The 14342-nt window shown below is 43.6% G+C and overlaps 1 protein-coding gene across 1 annotated transcript in view; it reads right to left on the bottom strand.

The window, feature by feature from the left end:
• Positions 1-12151, bottom strand: part of LOC105482498 (DEK proto-oncogene) — a 39984-nt gene extending 27833 nt beyond the window's left edge. Inside the window, exons 1-6 of the mRNA XM_011742638.2 lie at positions 11998-12151; positions 11468-11621; positions 5746-5847; positions 5389-5498; positions 3975-4069; positions 3058-3178 (exon numbers count right to left, since the gene is read on the bottom strand). Of these exons, the coding sequence (XP_011740940.2) occupies positions 3058-3178; positions 3975-4069; positions 5389-5498; positions 5746-5847; positions 11468-11612 (573 nt within the window). The 5' untranslated portion in view covers positions 11613-11621; positions 11998-12151. The remainder of the gene's footprint in view (positions 1-3057; positions 3179-3974; positions 4070-5388; positions 5499-5745; positions 5848-11467; positions 11622-11997) is intronic.
• Between the last annotated feature and the right edge of the window lie 2191 nt (positions 12152-14342).

The following is a 14342-nucleotide window of genomic DNA, read 5'->3' as shown; positions in this document are numbered from 1 at the left end:
GGACTCGGGTTTCCTGAGACCTTTTTCGGAGTCCATGAGGTAGAAACTATTTTCATAATAATGGCAACACTATTTATTTGCTCTTTTCACTGTGTTGACATTTGTACTAACTGCAAAAGCAAAGGAAAGCAAAGGTGGGTAAAACTGATGGCACCTTTGTACCAATGAAGGAATTAACATATATTAGTCATTGTATTCCTCACAACACACAAGCAGAAACGAACAAAAAAGGCAAATGGTTTCACTTAATAATGTCCTTGATAAAGCAAAAATTACTGTGCTAACTCTCAAATACATGTCTTTCTAATATCTGTGATAAAATGGAAGATATACATAATATGGCTACAATTGAAGTTCAATGGTTTTCTGAAGGAAAAGCATTTGCGTATCTGAGTTGTGAGCTAAACACGCTCCAAGCTCCTTTTTCATAGAACACCATATATATATATTTTTTTTTGAGACAGTCTCGCTCTGTCACCCAGGCTGGAGTACAGTGGCATGATCTCGGCTCACTGCAAGTTCCACTTCCCAGAGAACACCACTTTTTAAAAGAACAAATATGGCTAACTCAGACTTAGGTACTTGATAAAGATCCTCAAAAATGAACAAGGTGAGCTTGTCACTTCAAGGAAAACTGACAGCATTTATCACCAATGATAAATGTTACGATTTCAAGTGGAAATTTAGAATTCTGGAAAATTCACATCTACTACTGCGAACTTAATAGTTTTCCAAGGCCTAAGTAACGTTTCTGATGAGATGGTGTTTATATTAATGAGCATGATTTAATGACAGTGTTCAATAAAACATGCCAACATTTGGAAGATATGATTCAGGGAACCAATATTTACAAATGGTAAATGCATGTTACAAAACTATATATATAAGACCCAAGTTAATTAACATGGTTTCAGACCTACATTAAACATTACAACTAACCTTTAGGAAACTACAACTTACGTAGTTTTCGTATTGTGTGGTATCAAAAAGAGAATACACACAATTATCTAAAAGGACTTTAAAAATATTCTTTTTATGTGAGGCTCGGTTTTCTTCATACACTTATTATATTTTGAGACAGGATTTCGTTCTGTCACCTAGGATGCAACGCAGTGGCATGAATATAGCTCACTGCAGCACTGACCTCCTGAGTTCGGGCTTCCACCTCAGCCTCCCAAGTGGCTGGGACTACAGGAGTGTGCCTCAGTGCCTGGCTAATTTCTTTGTGAGACAGTCTCACTCTGTCACCCAGGCTGGTCTTGAACTCCTGAGCTCAAGTGATCCACCTGCCTCGGCCTCCCAAAGGGCAGGGATTACAGGCATAAGCTACTCCATCAGGCCCTTCATAAATTTTAAGCAAAACAATACACTGCAAAAGACTGAATGTGGCTAGGCGCGGGAGCTCATGCCTCTAATCCCAGCACTTTGGGAGGCCGAGGTGGGCGGATCACCTGAGGTCAGGAGTTCAGCCTGACCAGCCTGGCCAACATGGCAAAACTCTATCTCTATTAAAAATACAAAAATTAGCCAGGTATGGTGGCCCATGCCTATAATCCCAGCTACTGTAGAGACTGAGGCAGAAGAACTGCTTGAACCTGGGAGACAGAGGTTGCAGTGAGCAGAGATTGTGCCACTGTACTCTAGCCTGGGCAACAGAGTGAGAATCTGTCTCAAACCAACAATAAAAAAAGACTGAATACAGAAGCAAATGGTAATTAAGCTGTTTTCTCTTAAGCCAGATATTAAACGGATGTACAAAAACATAAAATAATGCTACTCTTTAATTCTTTTGAAAAGTTATTTTTCATAAAAAATACTATTTTTAACATTTTAAAATAAAAATTTTCAGTTCTAATGTCAAATACAGTGAAGATCAAAATAACCCATATTTTAAAAAAAGCTCTTGGGGTCCTCACTAATTTTTTAAGAGAATAATAGTATTCTGAAACCAATAAATTGGAAAACCACTGAGAAAAAGATAAATATAAAAATATCCATCATAACAACTTAGTAACTGCTTCTGAGGAAATAGTGATCACCTTGCCTCACACTAAATCCTTAAAAAGTACAAGTATAGCTACAGTAAAAGTTAGGGGAAAAAAAGTATTTTGTCGTCTTTCAATAAGCCAATTTAAAACACCAAAAATCATCATACACCTTGTGTTTGTAGTTGTATAACCAAAGTTAACACCTTAAGTGCTCTCTCTCTGTCCTCGTGCAGCTAATGGTAATAAGGACCAAGGGCAGACCAAAACAAAGTCCCAGAGCTATTTTCTGGTTTTGATTCTTTAATGCCCTCTCCCATCCGAGATGGCATTCCCCTGAACTCCTAGACCTGCTCGCTCTCTTCACACCTCCTTTCCTGTCAAGATCGGGAAGAATAGAAAAACATTTGCTGACAGACCTAAATCACACTAAAAATACAAGGTCATATAACACTTCAACAGACATTTTAAGTCACCTATGTTGTTTGTTACCATTAAATAATTAGGGCAAATCGACTAGCTTTTAGGAAGAGTGAGAAAACTATAAGGCCATTTTACTTCCCTCTCCGGCTCCTGGGCTCTGCTGCGGATTCTGGAAACCCAATACAGGAAACTTGTAAGAGCTTTTAAATGTCACTTTTAAATAATTCATTCCAGGATCCAGGAAAACATCCAGTTCTAATATACTCCCCATTTTGTCTTCACTTGATTATAGATTGCACCCCTTCCCTCCAGCCTTGCACCCCATCCTCAGCCCAACCTCTATTCATTCTTCCAGTATCTTCTAGATACCTAACCCTGACTACTAGTACTTTCTGTCCCTTCTGACATTAATTCACTATTCTTAACCTTATTCCCTTGTATCTGATTTTCTGAAGCAACACATCCCTATGGCATCTGTATTATTTCTATCAGGAAATTATTGCAGATACAACAACAGAAGTTATATTCTTTGAATGTAGATATTAATAAATACTGACAGCAATGCTGTTATTAATCAATTTTTGTTTCGTATAAAAAAGAGGCTATGAATAACTGATTTCTTATGAAAAAAGTAAAAATTGATCCTCACTTTGCCAGAGGGCTTTGGATGCATTAAGAAATTCAAGATCCTCTTCACTAGTTCACTATTTACACCTGATCTCTCCAAATCAAGAACCTCACAGATGCTCTTTAACATGGCATTTCTAAATCTGAAACAGAAAATGGAAGAAACCAAGGTGTTAATATAGGAAAGCTTACAAATGTTCTCCACAATATAAAGGGAAAACCAACCAAATTAGCTGACTTACATACATTTTAAAAAGTGGCCAGTGCTTCTCTGAATCTTTCTTTCTTTTGGAGACAGAGTTTCGCTCTTGTTGCCCAGGCTGGAGTGCAATGGCCCAATCTCGGCTCACCGCAGCCTCTGCCTCCCAGGTTCAAGCGATTCTCCTGCCTCAGCCTCCCAAGTAGCTGGGATTCCAGGCATGTGCCACCACGGCCAGCTAATTTTGTGTTTTTAGTAGAGACAGGGTTTCTCCATGTTGGTCAGGCTGGTCGCCAACTCCCGACCTCAGGTGATACACCCGCCTCAGCCTCCCAAAGTGCTGGGATTACAGGTGTGTGCCACTGTGCCTGGCCCGAATGTGATTTTTTTTTTTTTTTTGAGACGGAGTCTCGCTCTGTCACCCAGGCTGGAGTGCAGTGGCGCAATCTCGGCTCACTGCAAGCTCCGCCCCCCGGGTTCACGCCATTCTCCTGCCTCAGCCTCCCGAGTAGCTGGGACTACAGGCGCCCACAACCGCGCCCGGCTAATTTTTTCTATTTTTAGTAGAGACGGGGTTTCACCATGGTCTCGATCTCCTGACCTTGTGATCCGCCCGCCTCGGCCTCCCAAAGCGCTAGGATTACAGGCGTGAGCCACCGCGCCCGGCCTGATTTTTTTAACATTAAAAAATAAACTTAAAGCATATTGATTAAAATATAGTATTTATAAAAATAACTCACTTTTTCAACATTTCTTCCTTCTTTTTATACTGGACACTTCCTTTTTCAAACGGAAAGCCACTGAACTGACCCACATTCTTCTTTAATGAGGACACCTGAAAATGTTCCTTATTATTAACGCTATTTACTACCCAGTAATATACACAAGAATAAATTCAAAGAGAATTCAAAGCCAACATCTTTATTTTCATATCTATCTGTAACTTACAATACTGGCTCAACAGTCAACCAATTCAATACGGGTTCAACATTCAACATTTCTTGTTCAAAACTGAAAAATATGTTACTAACATAATAACATTATAAAAATCCTACAAACTTAAGTCTCTGAAAATAACGATTTGAACAAATTCTCACTGGGGAATTTTTACCACAATCAAAAGTTATCTGACAGTACCAGAGGATGTGGAAGGTTACTACTTAAAAAGATATCCTTTTCATAAGTAATAAAGTTACTAGTAATTCTTCTTTTCCAAATCAAGGACTTTATAGTTAATACTGTTTACTAGTTATGGGACTTATGTAAATTAGATTGGTTTAAGGATTAAATGAGATTAACAGACGTGAAAATAAATTATGTCATGCGTCAGACATTCTATTCTACTTCAGGCATTCTAACACCCAACTTTACTTTGCCCATGTACAACCTAAAGCAGTTTCCTCAATTATATAAAATACTAAGTTTTATGTACAGTATAATAATCCTTTAGCAAAAAACTATCATCCAATTTATCAGGTATTTGCTAAAAATGTGATACAATTATACCAAATCACTTATTCTGATGACCAGAAAATCCAAAAACATGAATTTCTTTCAATACATTTAAAGGTCACTAAAACCATCATAATTTGGATTTCATAATTTGAAATTTCAGTTTGGAATAAATACTACTACAGGAGAAAGAGCCCTAGAGCTGGGCATACTGGCTCACACCTGTAATCCCAACACTTTGGGAGGCCAAGGTGGGAGGACTGCTTGAGCTCCAGAGTTCAAGACCAGCCTGGGCAACATGGCAAAACCCCACCTCTACAAAAAGTAAAATTAGCCAGACATGATATGGTGGCATACACCTGTGGTCCCAGCTACTTGGGAGGCTTAAGTGAGAGGAACACTTGAGCCCAGGAGGTTGAGGCTGCAGTGAGTCATGTATTGCACACTGCACTCCAGCCTGGGTGACAGAGTGAGACCATGTCTTAAAAAAAAAAAGAAAAAAAAGGGACAGAGCCCTGGATATTATAATCCAACTGCTAATATTCAGCTATATTTCCTGTGAAAAATCATTTAATAAATATATATCTCAGTCTGCTCAGTCATAAACTGTGGAAATTGAACTAGTGGATCACTAACATTTACAGAAACTGATTCCATTGTGAAGTAATATACAAGTAGGTTTAAAGTGTAAAAAAGTCTTACAGTGCCTGGCCTGTTGTAAAGCAGTTTGTGTAGATTTCTAAGTTCATCGGTTTTCTTCTTACTTAGAAAAAAATGTATCCTCTCAATTTCACAAAGTTTCTGCCCCTTTCCTAGGGGAAAAAAAAAAAAAAATCACAATTAAATACCCATGGCTTACTAATACATTTTACAAAGTTAATTTAATAGGAATTATTTTCACAGCATAATTTACATGTAACTTTGCTCTTACAAAGCAAATTAAATAAAATTATAACGAAAGTATAAAACACTACTCTGCTGATACTAAGCTACAAACCATCATTTTCACAAATTTAGACACTTTCACCACAGAATCAAAGAAAGCTAGAAGAAACTCACCTTGTGCAATTGTAAATGGCTCTCTCTGTAAGGAAGAGACTTGCATTGTCAGCCTCTCTACTTTCTTCTTTTCCCTCTTGCCTTCCACGATGAGACTCTTTTCTGGAAATTAATTTAGTATTTCTTAATTAACAAAAAGCTTAAGCATTGTATTAACTTTATTAGATAAACATGTAGAACAAAGTCCCAAAACCTAACACTTTATTCTTCCTCTGGGCATGGTTTTGGAAAGCAAATAACATAAAAGATGACAACACTTGATTAGTTAATAGAGCACCACGAAAATTTTTTCAGACTAACATTTTACTCACCTGGCAAACTCACAGGGACTCAGTTAAAAAAAAAAAAAAAAATTAGAAAGCAAACTAATTTTTATCCAACTAAAATTATTGCCATTACAGTCCAGTCACTTCGTTTGTGAAATAAATCTAGCTCTGTTTAATCTTTGGACATAATTCTATTTAATAACTGTGATTCAGTTTGCTGTACTTCAGAAATAATCAAATTTAGAACTGAGAGATTATGAACTTCAAAAGACATACAGAGAATACTAATAATTTAGTCAACTGACAAAAGAGACACAAATAAAGACCACCAGGCAGAACAGCCTGAAGTACCTGGATAAGATAAAACTCTCCAAGTTTACATCTAATGCAATCAACTGGGAAGGCATTACTTTGTAGTTTAGAATAACATTCATAATGATGGCCATAAATCACTCTGAAAAAAGTTAAATTGTTTAGTCGAGAAAGGGGAAAAAAAAACACACAAAAATCTACGGCTGGGTGCAGTGGCTCACGACAATAATGCTAACACTTTGGGAAGCCAAGGCAGGAGGATAGCTTGAGCCCAAGAGTTTGAGACCAGCCTGGGCAACATATTGAGACCCTACCTCCATTAAAAAAAAAAAGGAAAAAAAACAAGACCAGGTGCGGTGGCTCACGCCTGTAATCCCAGCACTTTGGGAGGCCAAGGTGGGCGGATCACAAGGTAAGGAGATCAAGACCATCCTGGCTAACTCGGTCAGGCGATCGAGACCATCTTGGCTAACTCAGTAAACTCCCTTCTACGAAAAAATACAAAAAATTAGCCGGGCATGGTGGCAGGTGCCTGTAGTCCCAGCTACTCAGGAGGCTGAGGGGGGTGAATGGTGTGAACCCAGGAGGCGGAGCTTGCAGTGAGCTGAGATCACGCCACTGCACTCCAGCCTGGGCGACACAGTGAGACCCTGTCTCAAAAAAAAAAAAAAATCTAGAAAACAGGTAGCATATACTTCAAAATTCAAAACATTAAGCTCCATTTATCTAACATAAAATCATTTTTTGAACGAAATAAAGTCAGATAAAAGAATACTATACATTGCTCGAGGTTCTGCCACTTATTCAATGTCTGTATTGTGCAGCTGCACTCAATACTAAGAGGGGATAAATGGATGATAAAGACTGCACATCTTTTGAAAGAGATGCTACTAAGGAAATGAGACATAAATATACACCAACGTAAAAGATAATAAAACATCTTAAGAAAGATATAATACCAACAAATTGCTGTGCACTGAGGAGGAACTCATTATTTTGGGACTAGGGAAAAAGGAACAAAGCATGTGCGCTGGCTTTTAAAGACAACTTAGATTTAGTAGTATAAGGATTTGCACAGAAAGAATACTTCAGGACAAAGGGCTATCAACAAGTATATTCTGGCCATGTTGTACAGAATGAAGACAAAACACACTAAAACAACCCCTACTATCACTCAACTTCATCAACTTAGTGATTTAAACCATTTGCTTGTCTCTGATTACCAACTACAAGCTAATGACTTCCCAGTCAATCTCCAAGCCATAACTTTCATCTGAGATTCATATTAACTAATATTGTCTCTCAGTATCCGTGAGGGATTGGTTCCAGGACATCCCTCAGATGCCAAAATCCACAGATGCTCAAGTCCCTTACTTTTAAAAAAAAAAAAATGGTGTAGTATTTACATATAACCTATGAACATCTTCCCATATACTTTATATCATCTGTAGACTACTCATAATGACTAATATAACGTAACTGATACGTAAACAGTTGTTACACTGTACTGTTTAGGGAATAAAAATATCTGAACATGTTCAGTACAGATGCAACCATCCATTTTTACCAATTTGTGGTTGATTGAATCCACAGATGAGGCACCCACAGATATGGAGAACCAACAGTATATGCCTGTCTGTCATTTGGACAGCTCCAATTCATGTCCTATAGGCACCTAAACTCAAAACATTCAAAAGAAAAATCATAATCATCTCCAAACTTGCTCACTTTCTGAATTTTTTTCAAAAAACATTAATACCATCCACCCACCTGCCAAAGACAGAAACTTAAAAGAGTCATCTTTTACTAGTCATTTCTCTCACTTCCCTTTCCACCAAAATCACTGCCAATTTTGGTTAACCTGACCGCCCTTTTTAGGACAGACTTCAGAGGATGTATGAGAAAGCCTGGGTGTCCAGGCAGAAGCCTGCTGCAGGGGTGGAACTCTCACAGAAAACCGCTACTCAGGGCCAGGCGTGGTGGCTCATTCCTGCAATCCAGGCCCTTTGGCAGACGGACAGGTCACTTGAGGTAAGGAGTTTGAAACCAGCCTGGGCAGCATGGTAAAACCCTTCCTCTACAAAAAATACAGAAAGTACCCGGGCACGGTGGCACACGCCTGTGGTCCCTGCAACTGGGCAGGCTGAGGTGAGAGGATTGCTTGAGCCTGGAAGGCAGAGTTTGCAGTGAGCTGAGATAGTGTTACTGCACTCCAGTCCGGGTGACAAGTGAGACCTTGTCTCCAAAAGAAAAACAAAAAGAAAACCTCTAGTAGGGCCGTGTGGAGAGGAAATGGCGGGGGGGTGGACCCCTAGATTCACCACCAAGGCTCTATTGGCTAGTGGAGCTGTGAGAAAGGGGCTGCCACCTCCAAACTCTGGAATGGTAGAGCCACAAGCAGCTTGCATCCTGAGCTGCCCAAGGCCTTGGGACCCCTCACCCCTTGTACCAGCATGCCCTGGATGCCAGACATGGAGTAAAAGGAGATAATTTGGGAGTTTTAAGATTTAAAGACTGCTCTGCTAGGATTCAGACTTGTAGGCCAGGCATGGTGGCTCACGTCTATAGTCCCAACACTTTGGGAGGCTGAGACAGGCAGATCACCTGAGGTCAGGAGTTTGAGACCAGCCTGACCGACATGGAGAAACCCTGTCTCTATTAAAAATACAAAATCAGCCAGCCGTGGTGGCACATGCCTGTAATCCCAGCTACTAGGGAGGCTGAGGCAGTAGAATTGCTCGAACCCAGGACACAGAGGTTGCGGTGAGCCGAGATCAGGCCATTGCACTCCAGCCTGGGCAGTAAGAGCAAAACTCTGTTTCAAAAAACAAACACACAGAAAACCAAAAACCAAACATAAGCCAAACCAGACTGTGTGGGGCCTACTGCACCTTTCTTTTGGCCTTTCTCCCTTTTGGAATGGAAATTTTACCCAATGCCTGTACCATCACTGTATCCTGTGAGTAAATAACTTGTTTTTGATCTCACCGGCTCATAGGTGGAAGAAACTCATGTTCAGATGAAACTCTGGACTTACAGACTTGGGACTTTTGAGTTAATGCTGAAACAAGACTGGACTTTGGGGGACTACTGCGAAGGCACAACTGAATCTTGAAATGTGAGAAAGACATGAGATTTGGGGGACTGGGGGTGCAATGGTATGCTTTGGATGTTTGCCCCCTCCAAATTTCATGTTGAAAAGTGATTTGCAATGTTGGAGGTGAGGTCTGGTAAGGTGATTAAATCATGGGGGCAGATCCCTCATGAATGGCTTAGCATGGTAACTCTTAGTGATAAGTGAGTTCTCTCAAGATTTGTTTGTTTAAAAGAGCGTGGCACCTCCCCCTACCACTTGCTCCAACTTCCAAATGAGATGCCGGCTCCCCCTTTGTCTTCTGCCATGACTGGAAGCTTCCTGAGGCTTTCACCAGAAGCAGATGCTGGCGCCATGCTTCTTGTACCGTCTGCAGAACCACGAACCAATTAAACCTATTTTCCATAAATTACCCAGCCTCAAGTATTTCTTTATAGCAACGCAAAAAAAAAGAAAAAAATCCTAATACAGAAAGTATTTCACTGTCTGGCTTCCATGATGCCTCAATTCTAAAGTTAAATATTCAGGGTTAAGTAGAATAAAAACTTTCACAATCCTACATGTCCCACAAACACCTCAAATTAGTAAAAAGAATAATAAATCAGAGCTACAATAAAACTGTTAGGGGATAAACTTTCTACAAAATCATGTTTTAAAAAATAATGTGTCTAGAACAAAACATGGGATTATTTCAACTACCAACTGTTCCCCAAGCATTACTGCGTTGGCCATTTACAGTATATTTACATGACTTCTCTAATTCTTTCCTGACATGAAAAAAATTCACCATTTCTTTGGCATCTCAACCCTGCCCCCACAAAAAGACTAAAATACAAACAAAAAATTGGAGAAAAAGTGCAGAGCCTCTTTGGCTAGTAGTGAGATAGTGCACCCAGTTTTGCTGTTGTATTAAAAATAATTTTAAAATAACATTATTAAGCAATAGTTTATATAAAAACTTATACTCAAAAAGCCATGCTTTACTTAAAAATGCCCTTCTTAGGGCACATACCACTTTAAACAAACAAAAGGCACATCTTGTAATCTTAACCCAGATTGTGACCACAGGCTGGTTGAGGCTTAAAAAAAAAAATCCGGGTTTAGGAAGAGAGCTTCAACCTCTTCCCAAGTGTGCCTGAGTCGTAAACATATACGAAGTAAACCCAGACTAGGCTAATATCAAAGAATGCTGAGAGACGCGACTTATACGAAATAAATTCAGACTAGGCTAATACCAAAGAATGCTGAGACGCGACTTGGATTTTTAAATGTTTGGAAACAGTCAAGAAGCGGGTACACCTGAAACAGACACTGCATGCATCCTGGATAAACTGACGCGGCACACTCCTCCATTCTGTTAAGTTTCCGTTTCACATCTCCAGTCAAATCAGGGTTCATAACGCCCTCCCTTAAAACAGACTCAGGTTCGAAACCGAGACAGTGCTGGGCTCACATTTAACTTTCTTTCAGAGTTCACTTTTTTCATTTTTAACTACTTTCTCAAGTAGCAACAGCTTTCACCGCTGTTTGCCAGGGAGGGAAACTTTTTGGCAAATGTAAAAATATTTTTAAGCATTCAAATACTTACAGGTCTCGCCTTAATAACTTCAGTCTTAACAGACTGCACTAAGACCTTACAATAACTTCAAAAGGCAAAAGATGTGTCATGAAACGGACAAAATTAGAACATCCACTTAGCAACTTCAAAGGTGCACACACGGAGTTAAAAAAAAAAAATCAAATCCAAGACCTACAAACTTCCCGTCAAACGATGAAATGTTAACGAGCATTCAGAGCGGGCGAGAAGTCGGCTGCACTCCAATACATCACTACTACGGTAACAAATACTTTAAAAACCGGAATTCACAAAGTCAATTCTACGCCATCGCTCAGCACAAAAGCAGATAAATTGTGCACACGTTCTCGCTGAAAATTACTCCGACTTTACGCCTCTAAACACGAAAAGAGCAAGAAAACTTGTTTCCTGGGGGAAAAAAACAAAAAAACTTCGGTCTGAAAAATCCATCACTTGGGACGCGACTCCCCCCACCTTTTTCCTCCTCTTCCTCCTCGTCGTCGTCCTCGTCTTCTTCCTCCTCGCTCTCCTCTCTGGGACCAGGCATTTCGGGTTCTTTCTCGGATGCGGGCTGGGCGGGGGTTCCCTCTCCCTCCGCAGCAGGGGCCGAGGCGGACATGCTGTGAACCTTCGTACGGGGAGAAAGCCGGACGTCTCTGTCCCCCTACTCCTGCGGGTAGGACCCGGCGGCCACCCTGAAGGATGCGACCCTTCCCGCGGGACACCTGCCCTTAAAGTTGCCTCCTCCCGTAGTGCTCAGTCCCCAGGGGCGGCTTCCCTCCCGCTACGCCCGCCGCCGTCCAGGGATTCCCGAGGCGGGAAACCGCGCCCGCTGCCCACGCGCGCGCGCGCCCGCCCGGCCTGCGCTGTTCCCGGCCCGGCCCGAGCTGCCGGCCCTCCACGTCCCCTCCCCCGCCCCAGGCCGCCGTCCAAATGGCCGCGTCCCTCCCCCGTCGGCCGCGGCAGGGGCGACCGGGCCTCTGGTGTCCCGACGCAGCCCTCACCGCGGATCCCGGCCGCCACGGGCCTGGCACGCGAGGGCACGAGGAGGTTCTGGGAGGCGGCGGCGGCCGACGCCGAGGAGAAGGCGCGCGGGCCGCTGTCTGGCGTGACGCTCGCTGCCGCGCGCTCGGCTCCCCAGAATCAACAAGATTTTCAAAATGGCGGTTCGGGAAGGAGAGCGGGAATGCGGCGACCAATCAGGGCCGCGAGCTGGGAGTTGGCGGGCGCGGGGCGGGGGAGGCGGGGTGGCCGGGCGCCTCCACGGGAAGCCCGGGCGGGCGGGACCGCGAGGGGTCGCCTCGGCCGCGGGCGGAGGGATGCGCTCTCGGGGCTCTTCCCGGCTGCGCCTGGCGTGCGGTCGGCGCTCGGGCCCCGGAGTGCTTGCGGGCTGTGTCCCGCGGGGCGGGCGGGAGCGGGAGGCGAGGCGGCCTGGCAGCGCGGAACGGAAGGACGCTAGGGGGCCTGCGTGTTTATTGTCTTCACCGTCGCTTCCCGGAAAAGATGATGAGCAGTCCCGGGCGCGGAGGGGCGCGGCGGGCATCGGTAAAGAAGTTGAGAGATCCCTGAAGTCGCTATCTACAGTGTTTCTCCGAGGCGGAGGGGTATTAATCAGCCGTCTCATCAATGCCCCAGAAATCGTGCTGGGTGATAGATAATTTCCAAATCTGCTGTATTTCTGAGGACCCCATCGCTTGTAAGGTCTACCGTAAGGAAAAAGATCCTACCTGCCACGTTAAAGGTTCACATAGCCAACCACATAGATTTACACCCCTGTAAATATAAGGGGAATGGCTCCCTCCCACCCCATTCCTTCCCCTCTCCTCTCTCACACACTGTTCTATAGTAGAGGTAATTTGGCCGGTCCAGACCCTTCTACCTGAGTTCTAGGCCATCTATGCAAATGTTTTTACACATTCAACACTGCAGACACTCAAAGAAGTATCTTCCCTGCTCAGTGCTGCCTTCTTTTGTATGTGATTTCATTTTCTCCCAAATCTTCAACCACTAGCTCACCCAAAGGATCCTTGTACTCAGTGGACTTAATGGAAATGTGATCAGTGAAATTTGCTAGGACTCCCGGTTGCAGGACAAAAATTTGACATTTCCTTTGAATCTTCCCTTTTCCCTTTGTTCCCCTTCCAAAACATACACAAATAGTGTCATTTCTACCCTCAAATTGTATACCATTTTTCCCACTATTGATTCCACTCAAATCCTATCCAAACTCTACAGCTCGTCTCTCCTTGTTGCCTGAAATGTGGTTGGGAGTGGGGGGTTGTGTTTCAGCCCTATTTGTGTTACAACTCTTTCAGTCCTACCATTTGGCAGTCCCTGAGTTCTGGTCCTGTGTCCAGGAAGAATGAGGCACGCAAACAACTGGAGGGTGAGCAAGGTGGACGGGAGCTTCACCGAGTGACAGAACAGTTCTCAGGAGACCTGAAGTGGGTTGCGCCTTTCTGCAGGGGGGTTGTCCCGACTAGTGTCCTGCCCTCAGTGGAGAGGAGACCCGAAGTGGACAGCTGCTTTCTGTAGGCAGGTCGTCCTGACAAGTTGAGGAGACCAAACCGGGTAACTCCTTTCTGCAGCTGGTAGTCCTGACCTCTGGCTGAGTCTGGGTTTTTTTTGTTTGTTTGTTTTTTTGTTTTTTTTTTTTTGAGACGGAGTCTCTCTCTGTCGCCCAGGCTGGAGTGCAGTGGCCGGATCTCAGCTCACTGCAAGCTCTGCCTCCGGGGTTTATGCCATTCTCCTGCCTCAGCCTCCCGAGTAGCTGGGACTACAGGCACCTGCCACCTCGCCCGGGTAGTTTTTTCGTATTTTTTAGTAGAGACGGGGTTTCACCGTGTTAGCCAGGATGGTGTCGATCTCCTGACCTCGTGATCCGCCCGTCTTGGCCTCCCAAAGTGCTGGGATTACAGGCTTGAACCACCGCACCCGGCGAGTCTGGGGTTTTTATGGACCCAGAAGGGACCCAGAGCGTGTGCTGATTGGTCCATGGGTGGGCCCAGAAAAGGCACCATAAGTTCTCGCTCTGGGCTGCTTGCAGACTCTGCCTGGAATTAGCCACCGGGCCCCCCAGGCTTCAGGCCATCCCTGGCTTGAAGATGGGCAGGGACCTATCCCTTTCCTCCCAGGAAGGTGGCTGCCTGCCAGCATCAACATGTCACCCGTGGCGCCCAGGCTGTTTGTGCCGAGGGGTACCTGCAGGCCCACGCCGAGCCACCCTCAGCCCCACCAGCCTCTTTCTTGCACCCGTCGGTGCCCAAAGTCCAGAGGGGGCCGAGGCGGCAGGGGGCTGGTGTGTCAGTGCTGCCCTGAACACATGCACACCCAGCTGGGTTGCAGCAGT

The sequence above is a fragment of the Macaca nemestrina genome, chromosome 5 (genome assembly GCF_043159975.1).
Source record: "Macaca nemestrina isolate mMacNem1 chromosome 5, mMacNem.hap1, whole genome shotgun sequence".
Lineage (NCBI taxonomy): Eukaryota > Metazoa > Chordata > Mammalia > Primates > Cercopithecidae > Macaca > Macaca nemestrina.
The sequence above is the reverse complement of the archived record's forward strand: the minus strand, read 5'-3'. Positions and strand labels throughout refer to the sequence as shown.